A 20,850-nucleotide genomic window follows, 5' to 3' on the forward strand; every position below is an offset into this window, starting at 1 on the left:
TTTGAATGTATGCAAAAAAAAGAAGATATTAGAAGAGAAAGAAGGAAAAAAATTTTAAGACAAAGATGGAGGGTACAAATGTTTAAATTAAGTTAGTTAGGATACTTACTTTCAACCTATTATTTACTTTATTTATATTTTATTTTATTATTTTATAACAAAGGAAATTTTATTTCTCTTTTATTAAATAAATAATCAATTAAAACATCTTTTTATTCTCTAAATCATTATTTTATTTTATTTATTTTCTAATATTATCAAACTCTTATTTTAAGTAATAAAAAATTCTTTTTTTTCATTTATTTAATTTCTAAAAAAAATTATTAATTTTTTATTTTACGGAAAACGGGTGTGAGAATGCCATTGAGAGTGCTACTCTCCATATCTTCTCCGTCCGCAAAACAAACTTAACATCCTTCAAGCATTTCACCGGCAAATAGTCAAGTTCACGAAGTTAGTATAAGACAAATTGCAATCAATAGGTAAGAATGCTCAGCTCTGCTCCTAGGTTAACCTGTGCTATGAAGGTACCCGAAGAATAAAACTATAAAGAAGCACATAAGCTACTAATTCAAGAAATGAACATGTGAAGAGTGGTGAAAGCGATAACGAATAGATGAGAATCGGATCGGGGCAGCTAAACGATGTCGTTTATCAGAGCTTGTGAAGGGTTTGATCAAGGCACATCCCGTGTGTCTCAAAGCCATGGAACAGTTAATGTCTCACATTCTTTTTTTTTTTTTCTTTTTCTTTTTGCACCCACTTTCAGATTCAATTGGTGCCTTTCTTGGTTTTTTCTTGTACCCTTTGGGGTTTTATCATTTAGCTCCAAAATGGTACCTTTTGCAATGTTTGCCATTATTTTGCATTTCACTTTTTAGCATAATTTATTTGTTTCTGAATCATACTGAGGAATGTGGTGCTTGTGGTGTTCAATTCTCCTGTTTTGGTCTACATTAGGCATTCTGACTTCTGAGTTTAGTGATTTTAGGAATTTTTGGGATGTCATGTGTTTTGTCACCTAATTTTGATTTTCAATGTTTATTTAAAGTTTAGTGTTTTTTTTTTTTTAATATATACTCTCTCTAGTCATTAGGCATTAGAAAAAAAACATATTTTTCTCTTATCATTCATTTGATTGAGGTACTAGTTTCATAAACTCTTATTTTTTATACTAAGTTCCAAATATAATTTGAAAAAAAGTTACTTTTTAATTAAAATTGATGCAATTAAATATTGCTAAGTAACTTTTGTTAGTTAGCGTGAAATGTTTTTTTTTACTTCTTATATTTGAGATGGAAGGAAATACATTTTAAGTTGATAAGGAAATGTCAGTATTTAATCTTTTAATCTCCTGAAAAAAAAGTTATATATTTTTAGTTTCTTAAAATGTGTTAAGTGTAATAATATCTGTTCTTTTCTTGGACTTAGTACTAGTAACATGAAATACAACGCCAATTTTATAAACAAAAATGATACATCGACACCTTATGCTAATGTACTCCTAAAGAGAGAAAGAGAGAACAAAGAGAAACGTGAATGTGATAAGAAGAGACATTGAAAAAAAATGAGAAGTGCCAATGAAGTGTTTGTATTATAACAGATGTCCCTATATCATTTTTCTTTTATAGATGAGGAATTAAAAATATGATTTTATTTAAGGAACATTCTATTTTTCTAGGAACATTTTCTTATTTACAGGAATAAAAATATACTATTCAAACTTTTTTTTCCTGCAGGGTGAAAATTTGAGTATTATTATCTTTTTGACTGTGTTTACAAGAGCGCCACCTGCAACATTTCCTAGAGCTGAAAAAAATTAGAATATGCTCTGCTCTTAAGCATGAATATTTATCTGAATTTCTAAATAAGCGCAGAAACTGCTTAGTTAGGCTTTATGTTGACAGCTAAAATATTGAAAATGTTGAGTTCAGTATGATTGTTGTACCATTGTTCTCAATAATATTGATCATGTTCATGACTGATGTTTATTCAATTGATTGGAGGCTATGTTAGCCTTTAGTGCTGCTCAAGTATTTTTATGTGACAGATCTGTCATAATGAATATGGTATTTCAAATGCATGTGGAATATGGTATTTTTCTCTAGTTATAATGAATATTTCTCATCTGTAGTCTGTTATACAAATGTTTTTATATAATAGATCTGTCACATTTTTTTCAAATGCATTTGGAATATGTATTTTTCTCTAGTTATAATTTCTCATTTAGCTACTTGCTGAGTGGATTCAAGTATAATCTGACACTCTGAGTTCCTTTCCATAGAAAAAGTGGAAACTGAAAAGAGGTGTACTTTCTCTCATTCTCTTTCTTCATTTTGTCTTGCCCTTTCTGGGTGTGGACTGAGTTCTTAAATATAGAACTACTCATGTGAAAGATTATATGTCTCTGCTCTGTTTCTGATATGTGATATCTGATAACTCTTTGCTTATATGTATATATATTATATATGCTGGTTTTATCAACTTGGTAAGAATTCTTAAAATGAAATGTTTGTTACTAATAGACAATGTTATCAATGGTGGATGGTGGAATGTAGCGGAAAGTCAAAATTCCACCACATGAACACAGAATTGTGGCCTATGGTGCTGTGTTATGAGTCACACATTGAGTAGAGTAAACTACTTGGTGTGGTACATAGTCCTTGAGGTTCTTCACCTAATGAACCAGTCTTTTGGGTTGAGCTCTTCTCTTGTGCTTAATCCTAACAATTAATGCTTTTGGAATGACTGATTCATATTGGATGCATAGAATTAGAGTAGGGTATTTTTTTTCCAAGTTGCCTACTTTTAAATATGCCCTAGATCATGTCCACTTAGTTCATATGGATGATTAATTTTCAGTAGGTTCTGTGCTTTTGATCCCCCTCCATCTCTCGTATTTGGATTGAGGGTTCTTGAGTTAAAGGAGCAAGGTGTTAGTAAGGAACAAGCAATGGCTATGGCAGATGTAGTAACGTGAACTGGTTCCTGAACATGTTAGCTCTGCAATTTGTTTTTCCCTTGTGTTCTCTTATCCTCTAATAATCCACTTTGGCTTTTTTGCTTCCTAGATGGAGAGTATCTGACAGAGAAGAGGGCAAAAAAGAAAGCATATACCTGTTTGAGGAAAAAACCCATATCCTAGTCCTATCAAGGAAATACAAGCTGAGGAGAGGAAATTGTGAAGCAATAGAAAGCTGAGTCAGCAGAGAGATTCAGAGAGGGGGTGATTGGTGAGATGTAGAGGGGAAAAGTTACACTACTTTGAAAGTTTGGCTCTTGAACAAATGATCTTTGACAATAACATTTACTGTTCAGCCACTGAAAAGTTATTTGTTGTAAATAAGAAAATCTATTTGTTGTGTTAGATAACTGTAGAGGAAAATTTTACCAAAATCTTATGCAAGTTTTCTGTTTTTCCAGGCCACCCATGTAGGTTTGTTAGTTGGTACAAAAGAACTAAATAGATAATCAAGATTTGTATATTTACTCTTTTTATTTTTATGATTATGAGCCTCATGACCAAAATATTATGCGATTAATTTTCAATATAATATATTTTAACTTGACTTTTTGAATGTTAAAAAATTGAATCTGTTTTATAATATCAATGTTCTTGAAGTATCCAGCCATATAGATAGCTTAAGTGTTCAAGTCATGTGGATGTGTCAAGTAAACTGTTTGAACTAACAAAACTTTTGTTAGACTTAGTGAGTAGTGTAGGACACATGTTGTACAGATGTCGAGAAAGTGTTGGTGCTAAAAATTTGTCTAATCACTGTGCTTAACAAGTTTCATCTTATCATTCAGTAACTATTGTGTTTTTCTTTAGCAGCCTTTTCCACTACTTTTATCTCTTGTTCTGTTCTTGTCATCCTCACTTGTACTCAGGGTCACTTGTTGCATCTTATTCTCTTGATCTTTGTATGTAGTTAAGTACATTATCAGATTTTGTGGCATGCAGACACGAGATCTCTCACCATCCTTTTAATTATTTTCATCATAAGCAGCACATAACACTGTTTGAAGCAATTTTAATGTGAGCTCCTTTGGATGGATGCTAATTCCCAGGTTCTATCTTAAAGTTGTTCTTCTGACAATGTCATCCATTTTTAGCTTTAGGTTGTTAACCAAAATAGAAGCAAGGTGGCAGCTGTTGCTGAAGAACTCTGATTATTTGTGTCCTCTGATGTACAGATACTTTATGGTCACATATCCATATTTGTATCGTACTTGTAATGAATACCCATAGGCGTATAATAAGGCTGCCTAAGTCGGGTATGCATTAAATCTAGACTGTTTTATTGAAACTTCTTACATACACTATTTCTTTAAATAGTGAAACAATTGTTATCATTAAGTTTTTTAATAAATTCGATAAGAGATTGAACACCAATGATGTTAGGATGATGGAGATGACCCATCAATAGATATCATCTATATTAAGAAATAAAGAAATTAAAATATAATTTTATGTATCACATTGCACCTAATACTTGTATGAGTTGTATCCAAAGCCATGAAACAAAATGTGTCAGATATCAGTTAGATAAGATTCAGTTCAGCAGGCAGGTTGGATAAGAGTATTGCTTATGTATATCTTAAAAGAAAGTTTCCTATTTGACCGAATGTGGGTGTTTTTGTCCACCTAGGAGCTTTTTACCATGTAACCAGACAGATAATTGGTATCTTAAAATTTCAAAGGGTGGTCCTTCACACCTAATTTGGAGATCTAATTTGTTGATATGTCTTCACTAATAGACTGTATTGCAAAATTAGTAAATTGAAGATGACATTACTCAAGTTTTTCATGTGAGGAAGGAAGGGAGCACAAGGAAAACGGTGAAACCTCACTGATCAGCATTTTCAGAGGAACCTATTATGAAGCACTCAACTTGCTGACATAGGCTTTATGATCTGCACTAATCTTTTGAAACTTCATTTTGTCACATGTTACTAAGTTGAAAAAGAAAATATTGTTTTAGGAGCTAAAGATGAATAAGTAGCTAAAGGAAAGTTATATAGAATTTGTAGTAAAAGGGAAGAGTGTAAACATATTTGCTTCAGTACACAGAGTGGATGACTCAAGTGCTGGTTCCATTACCAAATTTCAGTGGTTTTGGTTGAATATGTAAGTCAGTGGAAGTGGTGCTGAAGATTGGAGGGAATGTTTGGAGTACATGATTAGAAAAGGGGAGAATGATTAAAAGAAATAGAAAATTGGCTGACTAATATTGGGGATTCATAGGAATGTTGTGTGTTAGTAAATTGGAAAAATGTTACTCCATTGATATTTTCAGCATACCATTCATCTAAGAAGCATAACTGTTCCTTTTTATATATTTTCTGTTACCTTCCTTTCCTTCAAAACATGGCTTTTGAATTTTGAACCATTAACTGAGTTGGAATAGTGGTAAAATCATGTAGATTTTTGTTTTCGTTTTGTGGGGATATGAATGAGAAAAATCCTTACAACCAGACAAAGCTGTGGCTCAGAAGAAAGAGAAACATGCCTCACTGCTAGAATCACTGGAACTAACATCTTGTAAACAAACTGTTATACCAAACTTTCCTAAGGTGCAATTCTCAACCATTAACCAATTTCATCTCAAACAACACTATCAGTTCTTCAGTCATGAACTTCCCATACTGAAAATTTGTCACCTATTTCTTTTATAGGCAGTGGCTTCTTATGAGAGTCACACTCTCTGAACTTCTTATGTAAAACTTGACTTTTCATTTTGTGCTTTATAATTGTTATCTCATGCATTGCCCTTTTAAGATAAGGTTGTTGTGCATTGTTTGGTTGAGTACAACGATTTACTGATGACCATAACTATTTGTGGATCTTATATTTTCAAAAGTGTATGCTTGGTCATTAATCAACCAAGCTTGATAAGCCCCATCACCTACCATCCCCTTCTATGCCATATACACATTTTGCTTATCTACATTGCTACTGTTACTCTCAAACAAGTCTAACAAATAATAAGTGAAGTTAATGAACATTTTTAGTAATATTATTATAAGGATTGGCCAATGTAATGGTGAACAGAGAAGCATGCTTTCAGCTACCCAACAAACTGGATAAGAGTGTCAGTTGATATGGTTCTCTTGTTTTTTTTTTTTTTTTTTCCAATGCAAAATCACCTTTAAAATATAAAAGATCACTGTAACAAAGGGACAAAGGGTTTTCACTTAACCCATGCATGAGATATGATGGTCACAAAATATGTTAGGTTTAATATGGAATGAGGGCACAGTACAAACCACTCACAAATAATATCAAACTCCACCACCATCACACATTTTACGTTCTTCCAAGGAAGAGATAAGATAATGAAGCCTCCTCCACGTGTCACTTCCACATGGTACCTAACGATAAGGCTACCATTCAAAATTTTCCTCACTCGTGTGGCCAATATGCTGTAATGTCATCACTTATTCAATCCAACGGTTGTAACTTCTCAGCAACCAATCCCCTCCATTTCACACCATCGGATTAGTACTACACAAATCACACTATTATATATAGTAAGTTTGAGCAGAAGCTTGGATATCTGGCAGCAGAAGAACAAGTAGTTGAGAACTAAGAAGGAGAAGCAAATGGCTTCCTCAATGATCTCTTCCCCAGCTGTTACCACTGTCAACCGTGCCGGTGCCGGCATGGTTGCTCCATTCACTGGCCTCAAGTCCATGGCTGGCTTCCCCACCAGGAAGACCAACAATGACATTACCTCCATTGCTAGCAACGGTGGAAGAGTGCAATGCATGCAGGTATGACAACTCCACACATATAAATACACAAGAGGCACCAAAATGATTATAATTCATGTTACATATTTAGGCATGTACCTAAATGTTACTTAAATAAACATGTTAGTCATAGGTTGCTTAAATTTTAGTCATAGGAAAATTTGCACATGTGCTAGTTAATCTGTTAACCCCTTTACTCAATTTTCATGCAAATTAATTACTAGGTGTGGCCACCAGTTGGCAAGAAGAAGTTTGAGACTCTTTCCTACCTGCCAGACCTTGATGATGCACAATTGGCAAAGGAAGTAGAATACCTTCTTAGGAAGGGATGGATTCCTTGCTTGGAATTCGAGTTGGAGGTCAATTTCTTGCAAACACTTTTGGTTTAATCATAGATTTTCTTATTCTTAGTTTGTTTCAACTTATTTTCAAGAAATAATCGCTTCTCTAGCTAGTGTGCTAAAAGTACTTTTGGAAACAAAACAAAAAATGGTTGTGTTCCAAAATTTAAATTTATCTAACAGATTTTTCTATCTGAGAGTTATCAATATGTATCAAATCTGTTCCTATCTCTGACCAAATTTTATTCTTCCAAAACAAGCACTTGGTTTTGAGTTTTGATGGTTGATCTGCTTGTTTGCAGCACGGTTTCGTGTACCGTGAGCACAACAGGTCACCAGGATACTACGATGGACGCTACTGGACCATGTGGAAGCTGCCTATGTTTGGTTGCACTGATGCTTCTCAGGTGTTGAAGGAGCTTCAAGAGGCTAAGACTGCATACCCCAACGGCTTCATCCGTATCATCGGATTCGACAACGTTCGCCAAGTGCAGTGCATCAGCTTCATCGCCTACAAGCCCCCAGGCTTCTAAGTGTGAAAAATTTGCAAAGCATTTGTAGCCGCCACCCCACTTTGTTTGTTTGTACTTAAACTACATTCCCATTTGTTTTTGCTTTTTGAGATTTCATCATCCTGTATTTTTGGTTTCTGTTTTCGGACTTCAATGGAAATTAATGGATGAGAACTAATGAATAAGCTATTGTGTTGTGTTGCTTTGTTTCAAAATAACTTCAATAACCCATCGTCCTTGCATTTCTCTCTAGTGGGCTGAAATTAATCTTTTCTAAATTTAAGTTAATTAATTGTGTCTCTAAATGATGGTTAACAGAGGAACTGTGTTATTCAAGTACTCTGCATAGTTTAGCTGAGCTTGGCCTTACTTTGTCACAACTCACAAATCTGATGTATGAATGTTCTTTATACTTTGGTCTTCCAAGAAATGAAGTTCATGACATATATAGTTTGTAAACATGTTGCTAGGAAGCTTCTGAACTTTCAAAACCAAATATGAACTTGATAATTCTTGGAAACACAGATATTTTGTATAGTACATAGCAACAAAAAACCACTAAGGAACTGCTACCAAATCGTTTTGTTATTTATGTGCAAAGAAAGCGATGTCAAATTCAAATTTTTATTGGTTTCAGAATCTTTTCTTTCCAAGCAATAACCACCAACTGCACGAAACCGTTTTGTTTGTTCCATTTCTCACTCTCCTCACTGCAATATTCAAATTCTGATTTGGAAAACAGCACATAAAAACACAAGATTTGGTCATGCTCTGGTTCTACCAAATACTACATTTGTTTCTAGAATTGCCAGAATCTGATCCTTAGCTGACAATTAATCTCTAGAAGATTCTTTTGCTTGTAACTTGGTAGTTATGGATTAGCAACTGATAAATAAATCATTTAGTGGGCTCTATGTTGTGAGTAGTGATAGGTAACTTATCTCGACACCTTTTAGTAGATTGCATTAATATTTAGACTGGACCCTTTTGATAGCTACATTTGTGAACAAGAATACAATACGATAAAGAAATAGATAAGAAGTTTCACCTCCTATACTCCCATGACCACATCATGACATATTCAATGCCAATCATGAATATACAAACCAATAGGATTTGTTTTCTTCCAAATATTTATTTGTGGACGTGAATCTACTCACCCTAGAAGCAAGTTTCGTTAAATTTACTTTGTTTAATAATTTTTTGTGAACATTCATTCTTTTTTAATTCAACTGTTATATAAAAATATCTCACTAAGTAGATCAAATATGCAAACTTTTAATCAACATTATGTTGATCCGAGGATAATTAAATTCAAATTCCTTAAGAAAGGTCTTAAGTTCAAATTTTGTGAATGGAAAATATAATTAAAAAAAAAGACATAACTAAAGTAGCTAGTCAAGTCATGATAAAGTCTTACAATTCATGAAATAACTAATATTATATCAATCAACTTCATTTTAATGGATAGTAGTATTATTCTTTTAAAATACAAGTAAATGTTAACTATAAGATAATCTTTATGGTAATATATTACAAAATATAATAGTTAAGGGTCTGTTTGGGTGGTTGTTAGTTGTAAGTTTCATTTTTAATTTTAAACCAGTCTTTAAAATTTGGTTAGTTTTCTAATTCTTAGTTTTAAGATAAAGCCATTTAAAAAAATTTCAATCCTTTTAAAATTAATTTAAAAGGTGATAATGTCAACATAGGTTATGGTTCTAGTGTTAGTAGAGGCGACCAGAAATGTCATTGTCAAATGTAGAGTGTGTACTTTTTTTAAATTAAAATCAAAATTACAAATGTTTTTTTTCTTTATTTTGAAAATAAAGATAAAAAAGTGTTTTGAGATAGTCAATCATTTCAACTTCATTTTCTGCCCAAAGCTTTTGATTTTGAAAATTACATTTAAAAATAAAATTAAAAAACTCACAATTACCTGACCAAACCTTAAGTCTTTTAAATTAATTAATATTCTATAAAGAAATAGTATTTTTAAAATATTTATATAATTTAAGTATTTACTTATTTTTAGAGTGAATAGATCCCTTTCGTTTGTTTCATTCATCATACAGAATCAATAATACACTGGAATATTCGCTTATATATATATATATATATATATATATATATATATATATATATATATATATATATATATAAAATGTACATGGAAAAAATAATTTTCCATTAGTGTATTAAAATTTGAAGAGAGACAGACAAATATATCCTTATTTCCATAGAGCCTGCAAAAACCTAACTATCCAGTCAATATTTTATATTTCCGTAGTTTTTCTGACAAACCAATTTCTTTAATAAAGTTTTCAAATAAGTTATATAACATATCATAATATTCAAGGTTTTCCAAGAGAAATTTAAAAATTGTTATTTTGACAAGATAAGTGCTACATAATTGTGTGGTCTATAGCGACTAATGAGTCAAGGCATCGTGACTCTGTCGTAGCAAAAAAGGTAAACAAAAACAAGTCATTGTCATAGCATTATTTGAAGTTGAAGAATACGTAGTGTGATATGATTTATTTATGACTTTTTTGGTTGTTTCCGTTGCATTTTGTGAATCGAAGATCAAATAGCTAGCTATAAAAAGATCCTAAACAGATAACAACCTATTGGTAATTTATTTTGTTTTTGTTTTAGTCTATTCAATTATATATAGGCTCATATATGTAGATTTTATAAGTTTAAGCCACAAAAAATATATTTTTATTAAAACAATAAAAAGATATTGCCGTAGTGTTTATACGAGAAATGGCGCATAGTAAGGTGCTCGATCGAGTCTCTATCAATTTGCTTTTGGTAGGAAAAGAAAAGACAAAAGAAGAAAGTTACAAAGTGCACTCTTAATCCTTGTGTCTTTATAATCAAGTTGGATAAAGACACATTAACACTCATGTTATTTTTTAATTCCCTGAGTATTTAACTCAATTAGATACTTAAAGATTTAAATTTGAGGCCGTTACTAGTTAATTAAAATAATTCCGCATAAATTGATTCAAACACATTATTTGACATCTTAAGAGAAAAAGAAAAAAAATGAAATGTAAACATGATAAATTATATGATATGATAAGGGAAATACAAAAATAAATAAAAGATGTCAAATAAATATCCATGCATGTATCATTACTAATTAAGTTTCAAAATCATAGAGTGATACATGAATTTTTTTATTTTAAATTCAAAATATATCTCAGTGAAAACTATTTAATGTTTAAAATAACATTCATACATCAATGTTTTATTTGAGAACTTTGATAAATAAGTATTTTGTTTCAGGAATTATGTTTATACTTTATAGTGTATTAATCCTATGACATATTGTGTGATAGTAACGATGAGAAAGGAAATAAAAAGGAATAAAATAGGATAAAAATATTAAATTCCTACTATTATTTGAAAGAAGAAATAAAAAGTAGAATTTTCTTAATTAATCTCACATGAAAATTAATATTTCTCCTCTATATATCAAAAAAAATATCCCTGCTCATGGGCAAGAAAGAAAACAAACAAAACAAAGGGCAACAAACAAGGCATAGCCACTTGCTTGTGTTGGGACCAAAACAAAACAAAACAAATGGGTCATTATTGTTTAGGGTGGTGGTAAGATAAGGACTAAACTGTAATTGTCTGGCTCAGCTGCATACTTCAAAAATGTGGTGCACATGGAAACAAGGGGGAGAAGTGGAGAAAATGAAGACCAATGTACATACTTTCTTCCTCAATCAATGTATCAACAATATCAGTCCATGGCAACGTTGTTTTTCAGGATGTGACTCTCTCGAGGGCCTAAAGGCCCACCAGGTTCATCATTCATCAAGGTTTTGTAGTTTAATCATACAATTTCAAGCACCAAAGAAAATGAGCCTTGGTAAGTTTTTTTTTCATCACCAAAATGATATTTTTTTTCCCTTTCAAATTCTATGGTTGCACTTGCACACATTGGATTTGACATGTCAATATCAACAACTTTTAATTAAATGCAGTTCTTGTAAACATTCAATTTCATCGAAACAAACAAAATAAAAATGTACAAATGAGAACATTTGAAAAAAAGAAGCATAACCGATTATAAAAGAAGGAAAAGTAATATTCAATCAGAAAAGAAAATTGTGATAACCATCTTTTGTTCTCCCATCTTATTTTATCTTTTTGTCAAAATAATTTTACATTATCGTTCAATCATAAATCGTTACAGATATAAATTTTAAAGTAATTATCATAAAAATTAATAAATTTATCATACATGATAAGTTATAATTGAATGACGATGTATTTTACATTAAGTATAACCTATTTTCTTTTTTTTCTTCGATTGTTATATTCTTTGTCTAATAAAAAAGAGAATATACTGACATTAAAAATAAAAAAAATAGAAAATTATAAAATATAACAACACAACAAGAAGAATGATTAAGGGTATGTTGGATTGCTTTTTGAAGTGTTTCAAATGGATAATTCCATTTTTTCATGCAAGTAGAAGCAATTATTGCTTGCCATTTGAGTGAACGTTTATTGAAGCGAAGGGCAACTTTTTTCCCATCACGTCCTAGTTGTTTTGAAGTTATTTTTGGCATCTCTCTAGTTTCCTTTTGGGGGTTGCTAGGTGCACCCAGCATTATTGCTGGTGCACCCAGCACTTATTGTGAAAAGTCACAAATGCCCTTGTTATTTTTTAAAAAAAAAGCAGTGCACCCAACGACCCTTTCTTCTTCCTTTTCCGCGAGCCTCTTCTCCTTCATTCTTCTTCCTTTTCTGCGAGCCTTTCTTCTTCTCCTTCTTTCTTCTGCGAGCCTCTTCAACTTCTTTCTTCCTCCTTCCTCATTCTTCCGCGAGCCCATTTGCTTCTCTAGCACGAGGTGGTTGTTCTTCTTCCGCGCAAGCTGCTGCTTCTCCCTCCTTCGAGTGCGCTTCTTCTTCCATTCTGCCGCGAGGTGCTGCTCTTCTATTCTTCATCGAGGTAAGGTCTATTATCCTTTTTCTTGTTTGTTATTGCTTTCATTGGTGATTGCTTAAGTATTTAGGTCATCCGCAGTAGAGACAAGTTAGGACCTAGGTGATCCGCAAATAGGGTAGATGATCCGTAGGTTGTGTTTATGTTGTGTTGAACTTGCGGATCACGTTGATCCGCAAGAAGAAAAGGTTGATTCGCATGCTTCCCACAGATCAAGTTGATCCGCATGCTTCATGCAGATCAACTTGATCCGCGGGAAGCATGCAGATCAACTTGATCTGTGTGAAACATTTTACATTTTTAAAAGTTTAAATTAGGTTATAATTAATGAAAAATGGTTTTTAATGGTTACTTTTGAAGCTTTTGCCTCAAGTATGATATTGTATAATGGTTATTTATATCCTGTATGGTAGTGAATATGCAATTGAAAATATGAACACAATCTATTAGGTTGTAGCTTCTCATGTGCCTAAAAAGGATTAGAATCCTTAAATTTAGACAAGAATTTGTGATGGTGCTTGTCATATGCCTCAAAGCAGTAAACATCCTGAAATTGTTGTGTACTAGATCATTAACCATAAAATGATGGTGGTAAGTTTAAATCACTGAAATAATACTCCACCTACAATAATACCTCCCAACTACTGAGAAAATCTTCATAAGATTTGGATGAATTGAAAAAGAAAAGTATATGGTCAGAATATTCTAGGAAGGATAAAAAGAACTGTTGCTTTTCGTTGTCTTGGTGAATTGAAAAAGAAAAGAAAATATCAAGCCATGAATGTCATAATCCAAAATCCAAATAGATATTTTTCAAAATAATCGGAAAAAAATGAAATATCCAAGCACAAATTGTCCCTTTTATGTCTAATGCTCTAGCAGAATCAGACCTGAGGGTGAGAGTCAAATTACTATATTATACTCAATCAAACATCAATATGCAACTGCAGAGATAAATCACATACTTGAGTAATAGTTAGGAAATAATAGAGCAAACACACTTCATGCAAATGATTGACCTCAACTTGCAAAAAATTAGAAACAATAGTTAGAATATATACCCAAAGTAGGTCAATTAAAATAGTAGTTAGAATTCATGTTATCCACCAAATCCCAAAATGATGCTAACAAAAATTAGAACCCTGAATACATGATATTTGAATAAAAAATTTCGATAAGAATACATGATATGCATGGGTCATCATAGAACCCATCATGCAACATTAGTAAACTGTCTTGCACAACTTAAAGTCAATCACACATTTGCAGATCATGGTTAAGACTAGAGGATTAGGCCGTGCATTAGGTAGGGTTGGTGCCAAAGGTTTGGGGAGAGGAGGGGATGGTGATGATACTGATGGTGCTCCCCAGGGCCGAAGGCTGACCGCATCGGCAAGCAGGTGACGAGTACCAGTCATTCTTGACGATGATGTGCCTGTGGTGCCTGCGAACTCGCCTGCGGTACCAGAGGCAGAGGCTGCTGTAGCTGGGGATGAGCCCATGGTAGATGCTGCCACACAGGACACCGGTGCAGAGACTGACGCACAGGATACCGGTGCAGAGACTGACGGGGACGAGCTTGAGGGATTTCTTGGTGGACCCAGGGACCCATTAGTGCTTACAGAGTATGCTGACCATGTTGCGGGCAGCGTATGGTCTGGACAGGTATTTATAATATTAAAGTTAGTTAACTTTTATTTTTTTTTATTTTTTGGTTACTTATTGACGTTATTTGAAAAAATTGTGTGTTCCTTTGTACTTCAATTCAGGAACATCTTGAGTTGAAGTTATGCTCCCATGGGAGGAAGGTGCATAACTTGGGCAGGTCTATTCCTGCAATTGAGGACATGGTTGCTGGGACAGGATTAAGTCCTTTGATCGCGTGTTCAATAGACACCGGCGATCGGGGACTTATATCCTCCTTTGTTGAGAGGTGGCACCGGGAGACTTCTAATTTCCATCTTCCTGTGGGGGAGGTTTCGATCACGCTGGATGACATCGCGTCTCTTCTCCATCTGCCTATCGTTGGCGCATTCCATGACTTCCAGCCTTTGTGCACCGACGAGACGGTGTTGCTGTTGGTTGAGTTACTGATGGTCTCAGCAGAGGTGGCCATGACCGAGACAGGCCAATGTGGTGGACCATACGTACGCCTGTAGTGGCTACGAGACGTATACCAGTGCAGATGTCAGACGCAGCACTGGACAGTTGCCGCTCATGCTTATCTTCTACATCTTTTGGGTTGCACTCTTTTTGCTAATAAGAGTGCAACCCATGTTCATGTCGCACACATACAGGCCCTACGTAACCTCACTCTTGCTGGGCGGTATGCATGGAGAGCTGCTGGCCTCGTCCATATGTACAATCAACTTAATGATGCCAGTCTCAGCACCAGCCGACAGTTTGCTGGTTATATCACCTTGTTACAAGTAATTAATATGTATTTCATAATTTAATTACAACAATGTTTTAATGACTGTATATTTAATTAACATGTATGATTTTCATGTAAACCCTATAGTGTTGGATATACGAGCACTTTCCTTCAGTTGCAGAGTGCAATGCTGATCCGGACTACGACGAGGTGTTACCACGTGCATGTCGGTGGATTGCGACAAAGAAGACTGTGAAGAAGCTATCTACAGCGACGTACAGGCAGTGCATGGATCGTCTGAGGATCCTGGATGCCTGCTGGATGCCATATGCGGAGCACCGACCTGTGCAGAACTTTCATCCGATTTCGTGCTTCTCTGGAAAGCTCTGCAAGGGGCCTGCTGTTGTCAGATACAGACTGGAGAGGTTTATGCACCAGTTTGGCTACATCCAGTGCATTCCTGCACACCCTGTCCATTCATGGGTGTCATATGATGACATGGACGATACGTGGACGCACTACTCAGACCATCTGGAGGCAGCAGGTGATCTATGTGTTGTGTCAGGTCAGTGTGCGCCTGACTACATAGACTGGTTCTTCGTCATATCGCATCCATTCATGACTGCACCACAGACGAATCCTCCTCGAGATGCATATGCGATGCAGCCCAGTCATATCCCTCATGAGGCAGCACCGACATCGACACATGTGGATCCTGATGCAAACGAGCCCAGACATGCAGTGGTAAGTGTTACTATTTGGTTAGATGTATGCCATTTACTTCAATTATTTTAATACTAATTTGTATAATTTGTTTGTTTTTTATTTAACAGGAGGCTTGTCATGCGATCGCAGAGGCGTTGGAGCAGCATCTAAATGTGCTAGGCACATCTACACATGAAGAGGTTATCCAAAAATGCCTCAGGATTGTCAGGAGTGTCACTGAAGACCGCAATGTGTATGTGAGGTCTCGACGTAGGCGGTGCACGGATCAACAATAGTTTATTCACACTTTAGATATCATTAGTTTTTGACGATGTATTTGACTTGACATTTTGTCAATTATGTTTAAATTACTTGATCCAAAATTTATTTTGTAATTGTATGCTAAGAAATTACATAGACCCTAAGAAACTCCATTTTGAGAAAACATAAAGACAACTAAAACTTCTCTCCACAAAAACACTTAGGCAAACACATCCATGATCCGCGGCACAATAATTTGCAATAGTAAGCTCCAAATCTGTTCTAAGATCGTAAGTTCCTTGATTAGTTGGTTCCTTCTGCAAAACAACCAAAAAATTTACAAGCAGACAAGGTTAGGGAGGGGGAGGAAGCAAATCCTTTTTCAAAAATAAATAAATATATGAACTTAATCCAATATCACTTTAATTGTGACTGAATATAATCACATTAATTTAAAATAAATCACCTCAAGCAGAAAGGAAATGTTTTATTAAACCAGTCATTATTTAACAATAGCAATGGATATTTTTATATAGCTACTTCAAATTAACCTCGCACTAAAGTAGTTACCTGCATATATCAGTGACAACTTTCAGTGCTTGCTTAGACACTTGTTGATTGTGATATCTTCAAATTAGCCATTTGTCGCCTTCTCTTGGCTTTCCTTGATAGATTATCCCTATTAATATTTGATCCGCATGCATCCCAACCTTTAGGAAGCCCAAGTAATTCATCCTTCTTTTCAAAAATCTAGCTTCTCATTGTCATCATGTCACTACAAAAGTCAGGGTCAGCATCCTCTACATTATAATATTTCTCGTCAAATGCCTTCTTCATCATTCTATCATACTCCTGTGGGTCAAATTCCTCTTCAATTTCTTCCCTGGACAATGGGATAATATCATCACCATGGATCCCTGCAGTCTTCATTATCTTTTTAACCTTTTCCTGTATTTCCTGCTTATTCAAATTCTTTAAGCGTTTCAACTCCTCCTCCCTCTCTTTTTGTTCTATAGCCATTCTCTCCTCTTTGCTCTTTCTCTGCTCTTTCCTTGCATTCGTCTTCTTCCTCATTGATCCCTCCACCTTCCGAGCATGACCCAACACCCTATCTTCTGGATTTTCCTGAAATCTGTATTCATATTCTTCCTATCTCTTGAGCTCCATCTCATCCTCTGAAATCTCTTGCAATTCATCCTCTCCAACATTCAAATTCTTCCCACTCTTGCCAATCCACAATTTGACCCAACACCCTATCAAGTTGATCCGTTGTTGATCCATAGAAGGCTTACGGATCAACTTGATCCATAAACCAAACTCGATCCATAGAAGTAAAATCAACATACGGATCAAGGTGATCCATGGAAGACTCGCGGATCAACTTGATGTTAGAGTTTGTGGTCTTAGTTCCTTTGTCCCACATTGCTTGGTTTGTAAAAACTTGTGTCTCACTAGTGTTATATATAGAGACACCTTGTAAGCTTTTATGTGCAAGTAATAAAAGTTCTCCTAGTGTAGCCGTGGACGTAGGCACATACATTGTGTGCTGAACCACGTTAAACTGTGTGTCTTTTTCTTTCTTCCCTTTATTTCTTTCTCTTCTTTTATTGCTCTATACTAACAACTGGTATCAAGAGCTTTTGGTTACTCCACGGAATTTCCTTAGTTTAAAGGAATTAGTGGGAGTCTTCTCAGTTTAGAGGAGGCAGTGGGAGCAATGGCATTAGAAGAGGGAAAAATGAAGATCGAGAAGTTCGATGGCAGAGATTTCAGCTTTTGGAAGATGCAGATAGAGGATTATCTATATCAGAAGAAGTTGTATCAGCCCTTATCAGGGGTTAAGCCAGAAGACATGAAGCAAGAAGAATGGAACTTGCTAGATCGACATGCTCTTGGCGTGATCAGATTGACATTAGCCAAGAATGTCGCGTTCAACATCATGAACGAGAAGACTACTGCAGGCTTAATGAAGGCATTATCAGATATGTACGAGAAGCCGTCAGCAGCCAACAAAGTATACTTGATGCGCCGGTTGTTCAACCTCAAGATGGGAGAAGGTATCTCTGTAACTGATCATATTAATGAGTTTAATACTATTCTTGCCCAATTGGAATCTGTGCATATTAAATTTGAGGATGAGGTGAAGGCATTGATTTTATTGTCATCACTACCGGATAGTTGGGCTGCAACTGTTACTGCAGTTAGTAGTTCTACAAGGGAGAACACATTAAAGCTTAGTGACATTCGTGACTTGATCTTGAGCGAAGATGTTCGCAAGAGAGATTCAGGAGAATCTTCCAGTCATGTTTCCAATTCAGCATTGAATACTGAAGGCAAAGGAAGGACTACCCAGAAGGGTCAGAATGGTCGAGGCAGATCAAAGTCAAGAGGGAAAGGTCAGAGAAAATTTCAAAGTGACGTTACTTGTTGGAATTGTGACAAGAGAGGTCACTTTAGCAATCAGTGCAAGGCACCAAAGAAGAACAAGTCGCACAAAAACAAGAAGCGCGATGATGATGAATCCGCAAATGCAGCAACTGATGAACTTGATGATGCATTAATTTGCAGTTTGGATAGTCCTGTTGATTCATGGATCATGGACTCAGGTGCGTCGTTCCACACTACTCCCTCTAAAGATTTATTGTCTAACTATGTTTCTGGAAGATTTGGAAAAGTTTACCTTGCAGATGGAAAATCTCTTGACATTGTCGGAAGAGGTGATATCAACATCAAGACCTCCAGTGGATCCCTATGGACATTGCACAATGTCAGACATATTCCTGCCTTAAAGAGAAATTTAATATCTATAGGGCAGTTGGATGATGAGGGACATCACACCACTTTTGGAGATGGAGCTTGGAAGGTAACAAAAGGCAATCTCATTGTGGCTCGTGGAAAGAAGCGAGGATCTCTTTACATGATTGCAAATGAGGATATGGTAGCAGTTACTGAGGCTGTCAATAATTCAACCATGTGGCATCAAAGACTTGGACATATGAGTGAAAAAGGAATGAAGCTTATGGCGGCAAAGGGTAAGCTATCAAGCCTCAAGCATGTAGATGTTGGTGCTTGTGAACATTGTATCCTTGGAAAGCAGAAAAAGGTCAGTTTCTCAAGGGCAGGGAAGACTCTGAAAGCTGAAAAGCTAGAATTGGTGCACATAGATGTTTGGGGGCCAGCCCCAGTGAAATCTGTTGGAAACTCACGCTATTATGTCACCTTTATCGACGACTCTACCAGAAAGGTATGGGTTTATTTTCTTAAAAATAAATCTGATGTGTTTTCTGTGTTTAAAAGGTGGAAAGCAGAAGTTGAAAATCAAACAGGTCTAAAGGTTAAAAGTCTGAAATCTGACAATGGTGGGGAGTATGATAGTCAGGAGTTTAAAGACTTCTGTTCAGAACATGGGATCAGAATGATCAAGACAATACTAGGAACACCTGAGCAAAACGGTGTTGCATAAAGGATGAATAGAACCTTGAATGAGAGAGCAAGGTGTATGTGGATCCAATCTGGCTTGCCTAAAGCATTCTGGGCAGAAGCAATAAACACAGCAGCATATCTCATCAATAGAGGACCATCAGTTCCTTTGAATTATCAGTTGCCTGAAGAAGTATGGTCTGGAAAGGAGGTAAAACTTTCACATTTGAGAATTTTTGGTTGTGTTTCATATATACTGACAAACTCTAATAGTAGAGATAAATTGGATCCGAAGGCGAGGAAGTGTTATTTTATTGGTTATGGATCTGACATGTATGGCTACAGGTTTTGGGATGACCAAACCAAGAAAGTTATCAGAAGCAGAAATGTTACTTTTAATGAGAACTTATTTTATAAGGACAAATTTTCTGCAGAATCTACATGTGCAGGTAAACTGTCAGAAATTTCTGAGAAAGCAACACTTGAAGAAATTTCAGAAAGTGATGTAGCCAACAGAAACCAGAGTACAGGCGTAGAGGTTGAGTCAGAACCAGAACCATCAACTCCTCCAAGAAAATCTAGCAGAATTTCAGTACCACTAGATAGGTATTCCCCTTCATTGCATTATTTGTTGTTAACTGATGCTGATGAGCCAGAATGTTTCAATGAGGCTACACAGGGGAATGACACTATTGAGTGGGAGCTAGCGATGAAAGATGAGATGACATCCCTTCAGAAGAATAAGACGTGGTCTTTAACTAAATTGCCAGAAGGAAAGAAGGCGTTACAGAATAGGTGGGTCTATAGGCTAAAGGAAGAATCTGACGGTAGAAGAAGATACAAGGCGAGACTTATGGTGAAAGGGTTTCAGCAGAAACAAGGAATTGATTTCACAGAGATCTTCTCTCCAGTTGTAAAGATGACTACCATCAGAGTTATTCTGAGCATAGTAGCTGCAGAGAATCTTCACTTGGAGCAGTTAGATGTTAAAACTGCATTCTTGCATGGGGATTTAGAGGAAGACATCTATATGACCCAACCAAAAGGTTTTGAAGTGCCAAGCAAGGAGAATCTTGTATGCAAGCTTCACAAAAGTTTGTATGGCTTGAAACAAGCACCGAGGCAGTGGTACAAGAAGTTTAATGAGTTTATGAGCAACTCAGGATTCAAAAGATGTGACATGGACCATTGCTGCTATGTTAAAAAATATACTAATAGTTATGTTATCCTTGTTGTGTATGTTGATGACATGTTGATTGCAGGATCTAGTATGGCAGAAATTAACAGGTTGAAGCAGCAGTTGGCAGAAAACTTTGAAATGAAGGATCTTGGTCCAGCTAAACAAATCCTTGGTATGAGAATTCTTAGAAACAAATCAGAAGGAATTTTGAAGCTGTCTCAGGAGAAATATATACCCAAGTTGCTTGACAAGTTTTACCTTGGAGATTCTAAGACCAGGAATACCCCTTTGGGATCTCATTTGAAGTTTTCAAAGAAGCAATCTTTGCA

The 20,850-nt window shown here is 35.3% G+C and overlaps 2 protein-coding genes and 1 long non-coding RNA gene across 5 annotated transcripts; all 3 read left to right on the forward strand.

The window, feature by feature from the left end:
- The first annotated feature begins 348 nt into the window (after positions 1-348).
- Positions 349-3,483, forward strand: LOC121174166 (uncharacterized). 2 transcript variants are annotated; one of them, XR_005890058.1, is made up of 2 exons: positions 349-713; positions 2,863-3,483. It is a non-coding gene; the product is annotated as an uncharacterized lncRNA (long non-coding RNA). The 2 variants fall into 2 exon arrangements; XR_005890057.1 differs by having other exon boundaries at positions 3,072-3,483.
- A 3,071-nt stretch (positions 3,484-6,554) lies between these two features.
- Positions 6,555-7,897, forward strand: RBCS2 (ribulose bisphosphate carboxylase small chain 1, chloroplastic-like). The gene is made up of 3 exons (NM_001254208.2): positions 6,555-6,777; positions 6,981-7,115; positions 7,400-7,897. The coding sequence occupies exons 1-3, from the start codon at positions 6,607-6,609 to the stop codon at positions 7,628-7,630; spliced, it is 537 nt and encodes a 178-aa protein (NP_001241137.1). The 5' UTR covers positions 6,555-6,606; the 3' UTR covers positions 7,631-7,897.
- A 5,953-nt stretch (positions 7,898-13,850) lies between these two features.
- Positions 13,851-15,785, forward strand: LOC102661863 (protein MAIN-LIKE 1-like). 2 transcript variants are annotated; one of them, XM_041012854.1, is made up of 3 exons: positions 13,851-14,246; positions 14,351-15,010; positions 15,103-15,785. In XM_041012854.1, the coding sequence occupies exons 2-3, from the start codon at positions 14,939-14,941 to the stop codon at positions 15,748-15,750; spliced, it is 720 nt and encodes a 239-aa protein (XP_040868788.1). In that variant the 5' UTR covers positions 13,851-14,246; positions 14,351-14,938; the 3' UTR covers positions 15,751-15,785. Both variants share the same exon structure in this region, with proteins under 2 accessions (XP_040868788.1, XP_040868789.1).
- The last annotated feature ends 5,065 nt before the right edge of the window (positions 15,786-20,850 follow it).

Source organism: Glycine max, chromosome 19 (assembly GCF_000004515.6).
Source record: "Glycine max cultivar Williams 82 chromosome 19, Glycine_max_v4.0, whole genome shotgun sequence".
NCBI classification, from domain to species: domain Eukaryota; kingdom Viridiplantae; phylum Streptophyta; class Magnoliopsida; order Fabales; family Fabaceae; genus Glycine; species Glycine max.

Coding starts and splice junctions, on each gene's coding strand:
- RBCS2 (NM_001254208.2), top strand. CDS start 6,607: ATGGCTTCCTCAATGATCTCTTCCCCAGCTGTTACCACTGTCAACCGT. Junction 6,778..6,980: donor GAAGAGTGCAATGCATGCAG/GTATGACAACTC, acceptor ATTAATTACTAG/GTGTGGCCACCAGTTGGCAA. Junction 7,116..7,399: donor GCTTGGAATTCGAGTTGGAG/GTCAATTTCTTG, acceptor GCTTGTTTGCAG/CACGGTTTCGTGTACCGTGA.
- LOC102661863 (XM_041012854.1), top strand. CDS start 14,939: ATGTACAATCAACTTAATGATGCCAGTCTCAGCACCAGCCGACAGTTT. Junction 15,011..15,102: donor GTTATATCACCTTGTTACAA/GTAATTAATATG, acceptor TAAACCCTATAG/TGTTGGATATACGAGCACTT.